This window comes from Scomber japonicus, chromosome 1, assembly GCF_027409825.1.
Source record: "Scomber japonicus isolate fScoJap1 chromosome 1, fScoJap1.pri, whole genome shotgun sequence".
NCBI lineage: Eukaryota > Metazoa > Chordata > Actinopteri > Scombriformes > Scombridae > Scomber > Scomber japonicus.
In genome coordinates this window covers 28418680-28436864 of record NC_070578.1, presented here as the reverse complement: position 1 = coordinate 28436864, position 18185 = coordinate 28418680, and the positions used below count along the sequence as shown (strand labels likewise).

At 37.5% G+C, this 18185-nt stretch overlaps 1 protein-coding gene across 1 annotated transcript; it reads left to right on the top strand.

Annotated features, from left to right (window-relative positions):
- Positions 1 to 262: 262 nt before the first annotated feature.
- LOC128360029 (interleukin-18 receptor accessory protein-like) lies at positions 263 to 16534 on the top strand. Its single transcript, XM_053320379.1, has 16 exons — positions 263 to 311; positions 1650 to 1896; positions 2770 to 2956; positions 3180 to 3348; positions 3440 to 3502; positions 3593 to 3716; positions 3823 to 3962; positions 4127 to 4207; positions 13037 to 13277; positions 14254 to 14333; positions 14917 to 14979; positions 15070 to 15193; positions 15324 to 15463; positions 15658 to 15801; positions 15922 to 16074; positions 16167 to 16534. The coding sequence occupies exons 1-16, from the start codon at positions 263 to 265 to the stop codon at positions 16532 to 16534; spliced, it is 2373 nt and encodes a 790-aa protein (XP_053176354.1).
- The last annotated feature ends 1651 nt before the right edge of the window (positions 16535 to 18185 follow it).

The window sequence follows — 18185 nt, the reverse complement described above, 5'->3', positions numbered from 1 at the left end:
AGATAATACATGAAAAAAAAAGTGAAGGTGAGGCAGTGAATTATTGAAAAGCCATGAAGATCAGAAATGTGCTTCCACATTTATTTTGCAAACTGTGACACAGAGCCTATGTTTGATATTTGAAACGAAAACGGACATGAAAAAAAGAGAGGGTAGGGCTATCTCTCAGCCGTTATTTTATGGGTTTCCTATTTCACTTTCATTATAGTCACCAGTAGGCTACAGTCGTGAGACTACACTGAGACGTTTGCATTTTTGCAAGATGACTGCGAGAGTAAATCCAATCCAACTCTATTTCCTCCTGGCAACTGGTAAGAGAAGTTTCAGTTATGTAATAGTAAACGGCAATCAGGCAGGTTGAATTATGTGTTAATCTTTCTCTACATGGTGTTAAATATTCAGGAAAAAAGTGGGGGATAATTATTACTACTACACTAGCAATTACTAGGCAGTGGTGAAAAGTTGATTTATACCAGCACTGAACTTGTACATGTAACTGAATATTTCCATTTTAACATGAACTCTACACACACAGACACACACACACACACACACCAAAAAAAGATGATTTGGGGCTTCTTACCAGATTAACAGTTCCAGCAAAGATAAGTAAAGTAAAATTACTAAATATTTTATCCAAAAAAGAAATGATACAGATTGGTGAAGCAGAGCTATGTTTTCCCTCTTTCTAACTCATGAATCATCTCATGACTCCAGATTTATCATGTGAACCTTGTTTGGGAACAACTGAACTAAACTACCAAACTTCACATAAAAGTAATTGAAACTAGCTCCATCAACCAATAAATCATCAACCAATCAATCAATACTTGCTAAAAGATAATAAAAAATAAAAACAACAGGCATTAAAGCATTAGCATTTTAACATTTTATAAACTGACCATATGTTTTGCTTGTAAAATCTCAATCTTCATAGAAATGTGTGATTATAGCTGTCAAATGAATATAGCAGAGTAAACAGTACAATATTGACCTCTAAAATTGTTGTGATGTATAAGTATAAAGTTGTGTAAAATATAAATATTAGTAAATTGCCCCAAAATCCATTACTTGAGTAAATGTAAATCAAGTCTTGTGACTGTTAAGGTTTGTGGTGCTCAAGGCAAGAAGAGCATCAATACAATATGACAATACTAAGATAGTATAACATGTTGCAGTTGCCAGTGTTATTATAGAATATGAATCTCTAGTGTCAGCTAATATCAACAATGATTTTGACGCGTTCAAAATAACATGGACAAAGCATTCATCTGTTCTTCAAAAAAAGTGGAAATAGCACAAATACAATTGGGAAGTGGTCACAGTGTGATGCAGTAGTCATATCCTTCAAGATCATGGAATTATTTCATCAAATGTCACACATCATATTGTTGCTGACATGTGACAACTCCTGGTTAAATCTAAATATTATAGCCAGTCAACATATAAGTTTAAAAAACACATCAATAATTTAGGGAATTCTTGAAACAGTTGACAGCTATAAATGGTCTATTTATTAATATTGGGAGGATAAAATTCACCAGCTGAAGATACTTTTAATAGTTTTTAACCGCTTCTGTCCACAGACACGTTCATGGTGTTGTCTTAAACATTAAAATTTACTAAAAATGTGTTTCACTCATTCACAGTTGTGTATGCGCAGACAGTCGAGGAGATCTATGTCAAGGAAAATGAGATGGTGGTGCTGCGGTGCTATGGAGGATATAATCATGGTGGTGCCAATCTGACCTGGACCAGTTATACCACCCAGGAGATGGATCTGACCAACATGTCATCAGCTGAGCAGAGGCAGATGGATATGCTGGTTCTTGGGAGGACCGTTGTTATTCTCAAAACATCTGTAAACCATCAGGGGAATTACACATGCTCTCTGGGGTAAACTCTAAACATTTTCAAACTGATCAATAGTATTCCTCTATAACCAGGGAACAGTTTGTCTCTTTATAAGCACATTTCCGTAGAGAATGTTTGAGTTTGACACACTGTATATAAGAGTAGACTGTATAGCATGTAAACAAAGAAATCGATTAATTCTGTTATAGCAGTTATATCTTAATGAACATATCGTTTCTAGATTTTCAAATACCTCGGACCATATTTGATCAACACACCACCTACATTCACAAAAGGTCCCAACAGAGACTCCATGTCATCCGCAAACTTTGTGCCCTCTCTGTTGACCCCCACCTTCTGTCACTACTGTGTCACTACACCAGCATCATTCAACCCATCCTTTTGTACTGCTCACCATGTATCTACAACATGCTGTCCACCACTAACAGAAACAAACTGACAAAAATAACACACACTGCATCCAAGATCATCAACCATCCCACACCCAACTTCACCGAGCTCTATGTCAGCATTGGCCCTCTCTTTCCGGGGCTGATTTTAAAAAGCAGATGACAGGTTTAGCCATTTTCAACCCGTGAAATTATGGTTTTTATAAATTTGGTGTCAATATTAAATCGCATTTTACCTCTTTAAAAACCATGAATGTCTAATTCACAGCAATCCATCCATTTAGTCTGGAGTCTGGACCAAAATGGGGTCTCACATTATACTGCTTGCCTGGTTACAAATTGCTCTTATGTTGAACTTTATTTTTCCATCTTGATAGTTTTGGTAATTTGGTTTTGTGGAGCACCAAACCTTGTTAGCTGGAAGTCAAATGCCATTGAGGTCTGATGTATTGTGATGATGGCAGATGTTTGTCATATTAACTTTTTTTTTCTAATGACATGACAGGAGTGGCAGTAGCCAGAGCTGGTTCAGGCTGACAGTATACATAACGCCGTCCAGAGAGTATGAAGAGAAGATCCAGTACAGTGAGACATGTTACACACAGGAATCCTGCAAGTTGAATTGTCCAGATGTCAATTCCCCTTCTAAAGATACCCCAAATATTACCAGGAACAACATTACATGGCACAAGGTATTTAAACACAGTAAATATTTGAGTGTGAACAAGATCTTATAGTGTAATAGGAAACTGCAGAGGTGTGGTTGAGAGATACAACCTTTTTTTAGCCCACCCAAATTTCTGTAAAAAAAAATCTTGTAGTTTTTATGAATTTGAGTGTTTTTTTTACACTTAAGGCTGAAATTGTTTTTATTAATTTCATGCTTAAAGCTTTGACAATTTTATTTCCTTGTAGGACGGCAAGTCATTGCCAAAAGACAGGTTCCTTAATAAAGGAAGAGTTTACTACTTATCGAGCACGGAAAAGGAAGACAGTGGTGTCTACATGTGTACCAGGTCCTACCTGTATCTTGACCAAATATACAACATGAGCTATACAGTGGTGCTAGATGTCCAACCAAACAGTAAGATAAACACCTGGATTAAGATATACTTATCTTTGAAGAAATTCACATTAAGAAAAAAAAAATCTAACCTTTTCTTATGTTTGCACAGAAAATGACAAACGTGCAGTGATCAAGTCACCTCACGAAAATGAAACATTTGAAGTAGATTTGGGTGAGCTTCAGTCTTGTCATGCAGACACAAACACATGCACACTTTACTTTTATAAATTACTACTTAAAACTTGTAAACTGTTTTTTCTAGGCTCAACAACAGTGATTAACTGCACAGCTGATCTTTATTCAGACTTTGATGTAGTGTTCTGGTTGGTTGGGGACACATTTGTGGAAACGAACAACAGCTCATCAGTATTCTACAACTTTACACAGTAAGCACTTTGCACAGCTCTTATGACGAGTTTTGAGAATGCAAATGTAATAACTGGCCACACACAATCTTTCTCATTATTTTATCTCCTTTCCTTTTCTTCACAGGGACAATGATAGTGAAGAGATGACAGCATCTCTAGTCTTCACAAAGGTGTCAGAGGAGGATCTATCAAAACGTTACACCTGTAAATTGCAGTCTGCCTCCCAACCCCCAATATTTGTCCCCATCAACCTGGTTAAAAAACGTAAGTTTTGATTTTACTATTGTTTCCAGATGTTATTGAAACAATAATTTACAACCTTAAAGCTCAAACCAGTTCAGTTATTCTCTACTCTTTTAACTGACATCAAAGTTATTCTGTTGCTTTAATTACAATTCTTAGAGTGATTTTCCTTTGCATCATTACAGCTCGTCCTTCCCCCTTCTCACTGGCATCCAGCATTGTTGTGGTGATTGTTTTGGTGATCGTTATGACGACTGTTGTGACAAGTGTTGTAGTAGTCATTCATGTGAAATTCAAAAATGACATTACTCTTTTCCTGCAAAACACTTTTGGTTGCTATCGCAGCATCTCACGTGGGAGTCCAGATCTGGTTAATTACCATAGGCCTTGAGGCGTCTTGGTAAGGATAGATACTCAATCAGGCACGTTTCCTAAACCCCTAAAAGTAGCTGCCATTAAGTCACTCTTAAAAAAGAGAACGCTGGATTCTTCCATGTTAACCAACTACAGACCTATCTCAAATCTTCCTTTTATAGCCAAGATCGTTGAGAAAGTGGTTTTTCACGAGCAAGGAACACATCACCAACGAGATACGTTTTAACAGATTTATGAATTGTGTATTCTTGATGCGGAACGATTCTTGATACGGTGATTCTTGATGCGGTGTGGGGAGGTCGGACGAAGGATCCGCCGCTGCGCCCGGGCAGTGACGAACCCCCAGGAACCTATAAGAGAGGAGAGAAGAACAGAAGAGAGGGCGGGGGGGGGGGGGGGGGGGGGACTCGAAAGCGAGAGTGAACGAGGGGGAAGCTGTTAGGTCTGTTTATATAGGAGCTGGAAGGGGTGTAATTGGTGTGTGTTCCCGCTCCTGAAACTGCGCTTATAAGCTTCGATTAATCAACTCAGCAATTTCTTGAACTCCAGTGGCCTTTTTGACAAATTTCAATCAGGCTTCCGACCTAACCACAGTACAGAAACAGCTCTTATTAGAGTGTTAAATGACATAAGGTTGAACACTGACTCAGGCAAGGTGTCAGTTCTGGTTCTCTTGGATCTCAGTGCTGCGTTTGACACTGTGGATCACAGTATACTGTTGAACAGGTTGGAAACTTGGGCAGGACTCAGCGGAACAGTCCTAGACTGGTTCAGGTCCTACTTGGAAGAGTTATGAGTTGGAGGAGTTATTTTGTGACCATTGGAAGTTATGAATCTGATCGAGTGGCTATGACATATGGAGTTCCTCAGGGGTCAGTTCTTGGAACCCTTCTGTTCAGTCTATATATGCTGCCCTTGGGCCAAATTCTGCAGAACTCTAATGTAGACTATCACAGTTATGCAGATGACACACAGATATACCTAGCACTGTCCCCAGATGACTACAGTCCAATACAGTCATTGTGTCACTGTTTAGAGCAAGTAGCTAATTGGATGAACCAAAATTTCCTTCAATTAAATCAGGACAAAATTGTTTTTGGCAATAAAGAGAAGAGGATTGCTGTCACTAAACATCTCGAGTCACTCTCTCTAAAAACTACGGACCAAGTCCGAAACCTTGGCGTGCTGATAGACTCAGATCTGACCTTCAGCAGTCATATCAAATCAATCACCAAAACAGCCTTCTATCAACTTAAGAACCAGGTGTTCACAAGTCATTTTTTGCAAGTCCAAGTCAAGTCTTAAGTCTTTGAGCGAGAGTCCGAGTCAAGTCTCAAGTCTTTGAGGGTCAAGTCCAAGTCAAGTCTCAAGTCTCTGGTTAAGAGTCCAAGTCAAGTTTCAAGTCTCTCGCAAACACTAACACTAAATCAAATTCAAATTCTATAAGCTATAAAATCCTCTATATAAGACAGTATCGATGATTGTTTCACTAGAATCTACAGCAATGTGATGTGGAAAGGATTGTTTCAATTTCATAACTGTATTTTTCTTTAACAAGAGTTTTTTTTAACAATGCTGTAAAATACAATAAAAGAAATATATCGCACCAACAATGTATTTTGATAACAGGCTCGCAGCACCAAATGTAACGATCCAAGGGACTCCTGTTGGGCTTCTTTCACTCGCCATTGTCTTGAAATCAGAGAGTTTCTAATAAAGTATACAGTAGTAGACGGGCTCTGCTCGAAATGCGCGCGTACACACACAGCGCATGCGTGATGGGTGTTTGATGTTGGTGTTTACTGTCAGCCTCAGTCACAGCCAGAGATCACTTCCCAAATGCAAACAGAGAAGACGAATGACAGATAATAAATAATGAGAATATAAATGATAACATGAAAATAATGGTAATTTGCGAGTCTCCAGCTTCGAGTCCGAGTCAAGTCTAAAGTCTTTTGAGGTCGAGTCCGAGTCGAGTCTGAAGTCAATGTGTAGTGCGACTTAAGTGCGACTCGAGTACGAGTCGCAAGTCCGAGTCACCAGCTCTGTTAAGAACATATCCAGAGTGAAGGGTTTTATGTCTCAATCAGACCAGGAGAAGTTGATTCATGCTTTCATCTCAAGTAGACTCGACTACTGTAACAGTCTTCTGACTGGACTCACACAAAAAAGCATTAAACAGTTGCAGCTCATTCAGAACGCTGCAGCTCGAGTTTTAACCAGAACAAAGAGATCAGAGCACATTACTCCAGTTCTCAAGTCTTTACACTGGCTCCCAGTCAGCTATAGAATAGATTTTAAAGTTCTGCTACTGGTCTACAAATCACTGAATGGTTTAGGTCCAGAATACATGAATGACATGTTAGTAGAATATAAACCCTGTAGAGCTCTGAGATCTACTGACTCAGGTCAGATAGTTGAGCCCAGAGTTCAAACTAAACATGGTGAAGCAGCTTTTAGCTGTTATGTTGCACACAACTGGAACAAACTACCAGCAGAACTGAAATCAGCCCCATTTTTAAATCCATGTTAAAAACACTTCTCGTCTCCTGTGCTTTTCTGTACTTTGTTTTTATTATGGGGGGGGGGGGGGGTAATTGTATGTTTTAATGTTGTACAAATGACATGTTTTTCTGTTTTATGTAAAGCACATTGAGTTACCATTGTGTATGAAATGCGCTATATAAAAAAACTGCCTTGCCTTGCCTTGAATGCCATTTTAAGCTACAGTTACGGTAGGTTCATATTGAATAAAGTTTTAGTTTTCTGTACAACGAACTACTGAACTATTATATTGGTCAAATATATAGATTAATTTAACATTAAAAAATACATATATGAATAATATAAATATAAATAGGTGACACTCCAATGAACATAAAAAAGCCTTTTAAGGAACTGTACTTACAAACATGCAGTCTAATTTATCCCTATCTTTCATATTGTACACACACACACACACACACACACACACATATATATATACACACACACACACACACACACATATACTATATATATGCACACACACACATATATATATACACACACACACACACACACACACACACACACACACATATATATATATGTATATATATATTGTTTTACAAGCACATTAAAATGTGTGATAAATAGTGTGATGTAAACATGCAAATTCACTGTTGCCATCAACCCAACAAGCTCTGATGGACCCACTGAACACTGCCTGTTCAGAACACATCAGACTGACAAAATTGGTGAAGAAAACTGAACGTATTTCAGCTAAAACAAGATATTTTTTCTCAGGAAACAGGTGGCTCAAAAAAAAGAAAAAAAAATGTTCGACATTTTCTGTAGATTATTTCTTGCTGAGTGATGAGTCTATTAATTTACTTTGATGTTTTTCTGCCCTCTAGTGTCCGACATTGATTAGTGCAGCTTCATAGAGGGTTTGACACTAATTGTTTACTTTCCCTAATCTGGCAATGTATCTCAGAGTTCAGAGTCTCCTCATGAAGAAACTAAACAGTTCATGTTTCTATGTGAGAGATCACAACATTTTGTAATAAATGTGTAATAACATTTTCTTGGAAATAGGAGATTATGATCCATATCTTCTCCACTGCAGTGGTGGAAAGTACATTTACTCAAGTAATTTTGGAGGTATTTATACTTTTCTGGTTCTTTTCTGTTGGTGTTTAATGAAGATTTGATTGAATGGATAATATAAGCATTTAAAAACACAATGTTAAAGATTAAACATGCATGTGGTTTCCAACCTTTTTGGCTTTTGACATCCTACAAAAAGCAGTAGTAGCAGTCAGGGTCACATTTAAGATGTCTATGAGTTGTTAACGGCTCCACCAAATACTGATTATGCCTTCTATAGTTTCATGTTCAAATGATCCAATATTTCACCAGAAATCAAAAGAACCCCCATCCCCAAGAGTTGTTAAAACAGACTGGTCTAATATGACCATGAATTAAGAACAACACACACACAAGAAAGGTAAAGTAGGTTTTTTTCATGCAGGATTTTAACTTGTAAGTAATAATTTTTTACACTGCTTTATTACTTTCACTTAAGAATCTGAATACTTCTTCCACTACTGCTCGTGAACACCATACTCATAGATTCAGTCACAACTAACAACTTCAGTCTGACTGACCTCTGTCAAACTATTGGATGAAATTGATTAGTATTGATTAGTGAGAACTGAGCATGAGTCTCCCTGCTCACTTGATTCAAGCTTTTAACATCGCACCATGGTGACATGTTTCGCTCTGCTGTGGTGAGAAACAGGCAGGAAAAGGTTTATGTGGGTAGGATAGCTGCAAGTAGGTCAACCTATCGACACATTTAAAAAGCTTTCTGTGGCCAGGCCCAGCAACTAAAAGTGGGCCATACTTAAAGTTTAGACAATTAAAAAAAGCCACCTAGGAACTGGCAGAGCCTAGGGCTCTAGAAAGACTTACAGGTTCTTATCAGGTGAGCAGAGTTAAAAACCAAAACAGGACTGTAAAACTCAATTTAAAACAAAACAAAGGATTGAACATTTAAAAGTAATTTAAATAAAATGCTAAGCAAGGCTGATTCGCAGGAGTGTTAAAACCCCACTACAAGTTCAAGTCCATTTCAAACGATCCTCCCTTGTCCACGCTTCCTCTCTCTGTGTCTCTCATTGTGTCTTACTTGCACACCTCCCATGCTGATCTGAAGCCATCTATGGAGCCTTGTCTCTCTGTGGAGAAACAGAGAGACAAGGGGAGTAGTGTGCTCCCCATTGCACTCCAGCAACGTATCTCTTGTGTGCTTTGCTGTGCCTGCCTTCCCAATATGACAAAAGGTAGGGGAGAGGGTTGGTTGTCACACTTTTTTCTCTTGTTTTGATTGCTGATCAGCAGAACATCTTTCAATAATCATTCCTACATTAAATGGAAGCTTAAGGTCTAGGCTTGAAATGGGTAAGACCTTCACTTACAACAAGTAGTAAGTAACCATCAAAGACACTCTGACGCATTGTGACAACCAATCCCGTCACTGTGTTCGTTGTCCCTATAGATATCAATGGGGATTTAGTTAAAAAAAAAAATTAAAAAAAAAACATGTAACTTTTAAATCTTTCTTTAAGATAGAACCACCCAATTAATTTTTGAAATGAACACCACCTCTATAATAGTACTCATCAATGCCCCATGTGTTTAAACCATGAATTTGAACCAGGTGATTGTTTGAATTAGCCTCTCTAATGAGAAGTAAAATGAAGGAATTGACAGTGCTGAGAATAAGAAAAAGAAAAGTCTTTATTAAAGCCATTGTTTCATAACATATGACCCTCAGTGTAGGCTATAGACCGGACCTGTTGGTTGTCACCCAGAGAACCATCCCTAACTAACTTCTTGACAAACATTTAAAGCTCAAATCAAAGTTATTACATTTGGCTTTTTAATAAATGTTTGATTTTTTAGATGGCTAATAATCTACATCATTTTAATACAAAAACACCACCAACATGAAAAATTACTTTAACTCTTAAAAATTAATAAAGATATCTCATCACCTCAATGTTTTGTGTGTGTTCCACAAGATGACCAGTGCAAAATGGGCAGGATGTTAGTCTGACTATCTGATGATCAACATTATGTCATAGCACCTTCTAGTGCGACTGTAATAAGCACTGTGATAACCTGTCGCTCATGAGTTAATAGGTCAATAGCCGGATGTGGGTGATGCACTCCCAGGGTCAGCACAGATTCATTTCAACTGTATAAAAAACACAGCTCACCACAAACTAAAAGCAACAAGCATTTTAGAAATAAATAAATAATTAAAAGGAATGTCTAAAACCACAGCAGACCAGTTATTGTAAAAATGCATGCAAAGTCAAATAAACACACACACACACACACACACACACACATGCACACGCGCACACACACACACACATGCACACGCGCACACACACACACACACACACACACACACACATATAATATAAAAAACAATATAACGTACATTTTTTTAACCCTGTCACATTCATGTCATGTCATCTATGTACTGCTATAAACACATATTAATAAAATAAGAACATGGCATATATGACACTTTCCTCCATAATAAATCAGTAGGCCTAATACTGCAGTTATGGAGTGGGAGTATGAGAAAATAAAGGAAAATTCCGTCATTTTTTTACACATAAAGGTTATACATGTCATTGGGTTTTGGAAAAGCTTACTTCAGTTTCTGAAAATAACCACTGATGAAGTCACCAGTGTTCACGTCAGCTCAGGATTGGAAGACTATGAATTTATAACAGAAAGTCTGTGACTCAACAGTTGTATGAGTTTAAAATGATTGTGTTTAACATAGCCTACAGGAACGGTCAAATGAAAAGATCAGTTGCATTATGGGAAATGCAGGATCCAGTGTTTCTGGAGTTTGAGCCAATTTAAGGAGTGAAGGTCAGGATATCTCAGTTTATATCAGTCTGCTGTGAGTCCCCTAACTGTCACATCCAAAAGTTCTCAAATGACACTGTGATTGTGGGCTGTATGACGCTGGATGTAAGTAAAGAGTCTCATCAATGACTTTAAAGAGTGAAATTGCCTCCAACTCGATGTAAAGAAGACCAAAGAGCTACTGGTGGACGTTCACATGGTTAAACGACAATCCAGTGTACATCCAGGGTACTGAAATTTAGTTTGTTCAGTCCTATAAATACCTGGGTGTACATTTACTCAAGAAATGTTTACAATTTTTTGTCACTTGTACTTATAATTCCCATTTTCTGCATTTTTTTACTTATACTCAACTATATTTCAGAGGGAAATATTCTACTTTTTACTTTGCTACATTTATTTGGCAGTTTCAGTTATTAGTTACTTTTCATATTAAAAATGTACACAAAGAGAATTCCTCATGGTTTCCTTCAAATAACTGTTCAATGCCTAATAAGGTAAAATTATCCAAATTGTCACAAAAAAGTAAAAATGCTGTCCAATGTCCAAAAGCTGAAAACAGATTTGTGTATCAGAACTTTGTTTTTTCTTTTTTCCTCTCCCCTTAATCATATGTATGAGGTGAACCTTTGGAGGGGCCCAACCCCTGTAGGATGGGAACCTCTGGACTAAACTATCTAACTGTATATCAAGTACTGTAGTTGAAACTAGCTCCACCTCCAGCAGTAAAATGCTGCTCTAACACTGATGCTTCAGCATGAAGCATCAATGTTCAGCATTATATATGACATCTAATTATGTCATATATAATAATACATAAGTCAGGGGGACCAAACCACTACTTTTACTACAATAATTTAATTACATTTTGCATCTAATACTGATGATCTTTTACTGACATAGATTTTTCATGCAGGACTTTTAAAATTAGGTTTTTTTTAGTTGTTGTATGGGTGCTTTATCATCTGAGTATTTAAAAGGAGGAGATTCGATCACTGAAGATGAAAAAGAAGAGGAAACAGAAAAAGAAGAAGAAGAAGAATGTTTGCTAACAAAGGGGAGTTACAAATATTTCCTTGGTGGGAAATTAAGGGGGCGTGTATGTGCCACTGACAACGTGACGCTGAGCCTTGGGTTTCACTTCTCATCAACTCTCTGCTCTGACAAGCACTTTGTCAGAGCTCTGGCCGGTTATCATGAAGATGAAGGTACATCTGATCCTCCTGTGTTTCCTCCTTGCATCAGTGACAGGTAAGATGATGATGTTATCTGCAATGTGGAAGGGTAAGAAGTCAATGTTGATTTGATTTTGTCATAAAACATGACGGACTTCCAAATAAAAAAATATGTACATGCAAAAAATAAGAAATGTTGCATGTAATATGGCATTATGTGTAAAAGAAAGACAACGTAGAACAGGACAAAAACACTGAAAGTAACTAGCCAATTTCCATAGTGGTTTTGTTATAATAAGACCAAAGACTGCTGTGTCTGTGCTACAGTGTGAACAAATATTGCACGTTACTCACTCACTGATATTGTGTGCTTTCAGCACACACATTTTCTGCAGGAAATGCATTTCTAGTTATCATTGTTAATGTGTAGATTATTTTCCTGTGTTCTGTTGCTTTTTGACTGTGCTACTCTGCAAATTGCCCTCAGGGACAAATAATGTGTTTTGAATTGAATTGAATTGAATTGAATTGAATTGGTGGATGAGCATTAGAAACATTGTATTACATCCCACCGTGTATGTGTTTTCAACTTATTAACGGTGTCAGTGAATCCATAACTACAAACACTATCTATATCTTCCTGTACTGATCTGACATGCAAACGATTTTGGCTCAGTAAATTTCAGCTGTCAGTCTGCTTCTGTGGACAGAGATGCTGAACGCAGATATAGTGAGAAGTGGGGCTGTTGTGCTCACATTAGAAAAAAACATTTTCCACTCATGATAAAGTGCGAGAGGAACAGAAATGACTCTGCAGCTGATGCATCATTGGGATTCTGCCATATTTCTCTTCTGATTTTTTTATTAGAGTGTGTATATGAATTTTGGGGGCAGAGCTCCTGGAAGGGTGTATCGCTTTGTTTATTTCAAATATCAATAATCTTTCTCCAGAAGAACTGACTCTACCTTTAAGTGTCTTTTGCATCAATAATTTAAGGAATTATTCAATAGGTTGATGGTAGTATGTTATCCATTAATAGACATTACAACATTAAACAGCCACATTATGCACTAAACTGAACTAAAATGAACACTCATTCACAGGTGTATATGCGCAGGAGGAGATCTATGTCAAGGCAAATGAGATGGTGGTGCTGCGGTGCCCTCGCTATGGAGGATATAATCACGGTGGTGCCAATCTGACCTGGACCAGTCATACCACCCAGGAGACGGATCTGACCAACATGTCATCAGCTGAGCAGAAGCAGATGGATATGCTGGTTCTTGGGAGGACCCTTGTTATTCTCAAAGCATCTGTAAACCATCAGGGGAATTACTGTCTGCAGTAAGGGGGCTTTTGTTTATATTCTAATATCTTATAGCATTGGTGTTAATATACCATTTCAATCAGGAGAGACCAGAGAATGAAGTAAATTAGTTTTTTATTATAACAATGACAATCAACTTCAATCTATTTCTGCTAAGACTGGTTAGGCTGCTGAGGTTGATGAAGTGATGCACTGCTGAATCTGAAGACTGGGTGGTGATGGGGAGGTAGTGGGTCGTGCAGAACAGCATCAAGTAAGCACTAAAGCAGAGAGGAAGAAAACATTAAAAAGACAGCGGCAATATGATAGACTGACAAAGAAGGTGTGTCACTGTGCTATTGGTTAGATGTGAACAGGTGACGTGAACAGCTGATGTCTTAATTGATGTCCCAGAAATGACAGCAAGGAAATTATGAGCCTTGAGAGAGACCAGTATGTGCTGTGAGAAGGATCAGAATGACTGAGAAATAAAACTATAGACATGAGCAGGCGAAAAGATGGTCTTCCTGTCTGAACTTTCGCTAAGCTTAATTTTATGTACGTATTTTTAATGTATTTTGAATCCTGTCTATCAGTCATCCAGATATGCTCCTATTGCACTTTTGGTGCTTTCAGGTGTCTGCAGTGCCAGTAGACATCTACTCTCCCAGTATAATAGAAATCAACAGCTTTTTGTTTGATGAAAAATGAATGTGTAAAAACAGTAGCCTGAATCTCCCAACTGTCTGTCAGTTTGTTGCTGTGAGATTATTGATGGCTTTATACAAATGAAGATAATGCAGATAATTCAGTGCATCATCAAACACAGTACCACTTAAATCTGTGGTATTGTGGAGATCATTTGCAAATCTTGTCAAATGATACCAAAACTATCTGGCTGTAATCCTTTGACACAGGCTTAGAGGAAAATGTGTATTTTGGATTTCATATGCATAGCCAGTGGTTGTGATTCAAATGTAAACTAAACTCTCATTTTCTTTTGTGACATGACAGGAGTGGCAGTAGCCAGAGCCGGTTCAGCCTGACAGTATACACAACGCCGTCCAGAGAGTATGAAGAGAATATCCAGTACAGTGAGACATGTTACACACAGGAATCCTGCAAGTTGTATTGTCTAGATGTCAATTCCCCTTCTAAAGATACCCCAAATATTACCAGCAACAACATTACATGGCACAAGGTATTAAACACAGTAAATATTTGAGTGTGAACAAGATCTTATTGTGTAATAGGAAACTGCAGAGGTGTGGTTGAGAGATACAACCTTTTTTTAGCCCACCCAAATTTCTGTAAAAAAAAATTTTTGTGTCGTTTTTTTTTACACTTAAGCCTGAAATTGTTTTTATTAATTTCATGCTTAAAGCTTTGATTTGATTTGAACTTTATTTCCTTGTAGGACGGCAAGTCATTGCCAAAAGACAGGTTCCTTAATAAAGGAAGAGTTTACTACTTATCGAGCACGGAAAAGGAAGACAGTGGTGTCTACATGTGTACCAGGTCCTACCTGTATCTCCACCAAATATACAACATGAGCTATACAGTGGTGCTAGATGTCCAACCACACAGTAAGATAAACACCTGGATTAAGATATGCTTATCTTTGAAGAAATTCATATTAAGAAAAAAAAATCTAACCTTTTCTTTATGTTTGCACAGAAAATGACAAACGTGCAGTGATCAAGTCACCTCACGAAAATGAAACATTTGAAGTAGATTTGGGTGAGCTTCAGTCTTGTCATGCAGACACAAACACATGCACACTTTACCTTTATAAACTACTACTTAAAACTTGTAAACTGTTTTTTCTAGGCTCAACGAAGGTGATTAACTGCACAGCTGATCTTTATTCAGACTTTGATGTAGTGCAGTGGTTGGTTGGGGACACATTTGTGGAAACGAACAGCAGCTCATCAGTATTCTACAACTTTACATGGTAAGCACTTTGCACAGCTCTCATGACGAGGTTTGAGAATGCAAATGTCATAAATGGCCACAAACAATTAACACATACATAAAATGGCTTTTCTTTCTCATTCATTTATCTCCTTTCCTTTTCTTCACAGGGACAATGATAGTGAAGAGATGACAGCATCTCTAGTCTTCACAAAAGTGTCAGAGGAGGATCTATCAAAACGTTACACCTGCAAATTGCAATCTGCCTCCCAACCCCCAATATTTGTCCCCATCAACATGGTTAAAAAAGGTGAGCAAAATGAATGCATTTACTTTTAATGTAGGGCTACATCTAACAATTGTTAATATATATATATTGGTCAGTGGACTAATCAATCAATTTGATTTGAATCAAACTTACATCCACATATATCCAAGTGACATGCAAGTCTAATCATGTTTGAATGATTTAATATTTTTTTTCTCTGCATTATTATCCTACAGCACGCCGTTCCTATGTTCCCTTATCTGTCAGCATTGTGGGCATTTTGGTGGTGATGGTTATAACAGTAGTAAGCTATGTTAAGTTTAAAATTGACATCACTCTTTTCCTGCGAGACACTCTTGGCTGCCATAGCAGCACCTCAGGTGGGAGAATTTTAACAACTCATGTTTAAGAAATATGTCTGTTCTTGTTTTGGAGCAGCTGGCCATACTGTGTCTACCCACACTAGTATCCATTCATGTTGTTTGTTGGTGTTTTCTTAGATGGAAAAAGCTATGATGCCTTTCTGATGTGTTATACGGGCGACACAGATGCAGGACTAGATGCACATGACAGAAAATGGCTGGAGAGTGTTTTGGAAGAGAAGTTTGGTTACAGCCTCTGTCTCTACGATCGTGATGTCTTACCAGGGAAAGGTATAGTAATTGTTTTTATGATGTACTTTGAAGAAAATCTACCTACAAATCTCAATGAAGTAATGTATAGTCTGAACACTGGTCTGTTGTAGCTGTAGCAGAAGCAGTGTTGGACTGCATAGAGGAAAGCCGGATGGTGGTTTTGGTCCCCTCTTCTGTAGATCTTGATCCAGGGTCTGGCTTGTTGAGTGCCATCCATGAAGCTCTTGTGGAGCGGCAGACACACTTGGTTTTCATAAAAACAGAGACAAAAGAAGTGTCAACATCAGGATCATTACCGAAGATCTTACAACATCTTGGTGAGGCCGGGCACTGTGTCACCTGGGATGGCATAAACTCCAAGCCACCATCCTCCTCTTTCTGGAAGCAGCTACGTTATTACCTCCCTGCCACACAACATCCACCAAAACGTTGGCTTTTACCTCAGACAATCCATGATGTTAAGTCATATGAAATGTGATATGTGAAGTGTTTAGCTCTGTCAGAGTTAACATATCTTATTTGTGTTTTCAGTATGTGACATACCGCAAATGACAAATATGAAAAATAGATTTAAGTGTCACATTCAAAGATGGTCACCAACAGCTTTTATTCTGTATTTATTAAAGAAAATTAATATTTAACTTAATTATTTATTTTTTTACGTTTGTTTTCTGTGTATTCATTTTCATATATAACACCTTATATTCTTGTAACGTCCAAGATTTGTTTACTTACTCAGTTGGAAAACTGCTTTAGTATGAAGGCTGACACTGGTGTAAAGACATTTAATGTTAAGTGAATCAATATAATGCAAAAATGTGAAATTATCTATGTGTGTTACACTGTTGCCGGACACAGAATTGTCCAACTGTACATTATTTTCTGCATACAAAAGGTGTTGATGTTCATTCAAGTTGTTTTATATTTTATTGCATTAAAGATGGATGGTAAATGGCCTTTTCTAGTCTTTACGACCACTCAAAGGGCTTTACATTACATCAACATTGACACACAGCTGTATAGTGTTATACATGTCCTGTCAGACCACTGTCCTTTTGTGTGATAAACATTCCTTACCCAAATTGGCTTTTGAATGTCGTCATCATTTCCTTCATTGACTGTAAAATGTGTTACTGTATGCCAAAGGGCAAAATATATTGGAACTGTACTTAAAAATGAATTGTATTCAAATCATCTATACCTGCAGTAATCAATATTTTTATATAATCACTGAATCAAATAATTATGAATCACTCATAATCACAATCATTGTTGATAGTTGTTAGTGACATGTCTTTACAGCAACAGTGCTGGATGGATTGCCATGAAATAGAAAGACATTCGTGGTGCGCAGAGGATGAATTGATTTTGGCGATCCTTTGACTTTTTAACCTCCTTTTCCTCTTTCTAATGACCCATGACCTTTCCTCTAGTTCACCATGAGGTTGACGTTTGAAGTGCTGAGTCAAACGTCTATTGCATTATGAAATTTGGTACAAACATTCATGTCAACATCAGAATTAATTGTGCAAACGATCCAGTGCTTTTCATTTCCAATGCAGTTGTCATGGTTATTATAGGCTATAGGTTACACTTCTGATCCTTCCAATCAAATCATGCGACAAATTATTAAATAATTAAATGTTTGAATCGCAATGTACAGAACTTTGTGTAGTGAATATCTGCATTTTGAATCATTTTTAGCAAGTAGAAAAAAGACACACCAGAGGGGAGACAGTACAAGGGAGATGTAGACCAGAATGTATGCTGCTACTTGAAACCAGGTCAGTGAAAGAAAAGGTGTGTCCCAGAAATGGGGATCTGAACCACCACACGAATGTTATGGTCTATACACACCAGAGCTAAAAGTAGTTGGGTTTGTGGTCTCTACATCTACTCTTCAAAACTGTGAGACTGTGTAAGATTTTATTTTCCATTTTTCAACAACATAACAGCTTTGCAATGCAATCAATATGAAGTACCAAAATACACATTATTGCATGTTGTCCATTTTCATAATGCCCCCCGTCCAACCCCCATCCCTCCCTCCCATAGAGCCATACATAAATTGTGCAAATGTAAATTATATAATAAGTAAATAAGAAACTAAGCACAGAAACTAAGCAAAA

What these genes read in the sequence shown, in the direction of transcription:
- LOC128360029 (XM_053320379.1), top strand. Translation starts at nt 263, where the DNA reads ATGACTGCGAGAGTAAATCCAATCCAACTCTATTTCCTCCTGGCAACT. An exon ending in TATGACGACTGTTGTGACAA is followed by an intron (nt 4,208 to 13,036) that starts GTGTTGTAGTAG and finishes ACTCATTCACAG; the next exon opens with GTGTATATGCGCAGGAGGAG. An exon ending in CATCAACATGGTTAAAAAAG is followed by an intron (nt 15,464 to 15,657) that starts GTGAGCAAAATG and finishes ATTATCCTACAG; the next exon opens with CACGCCGTTCCTATGTTCCC.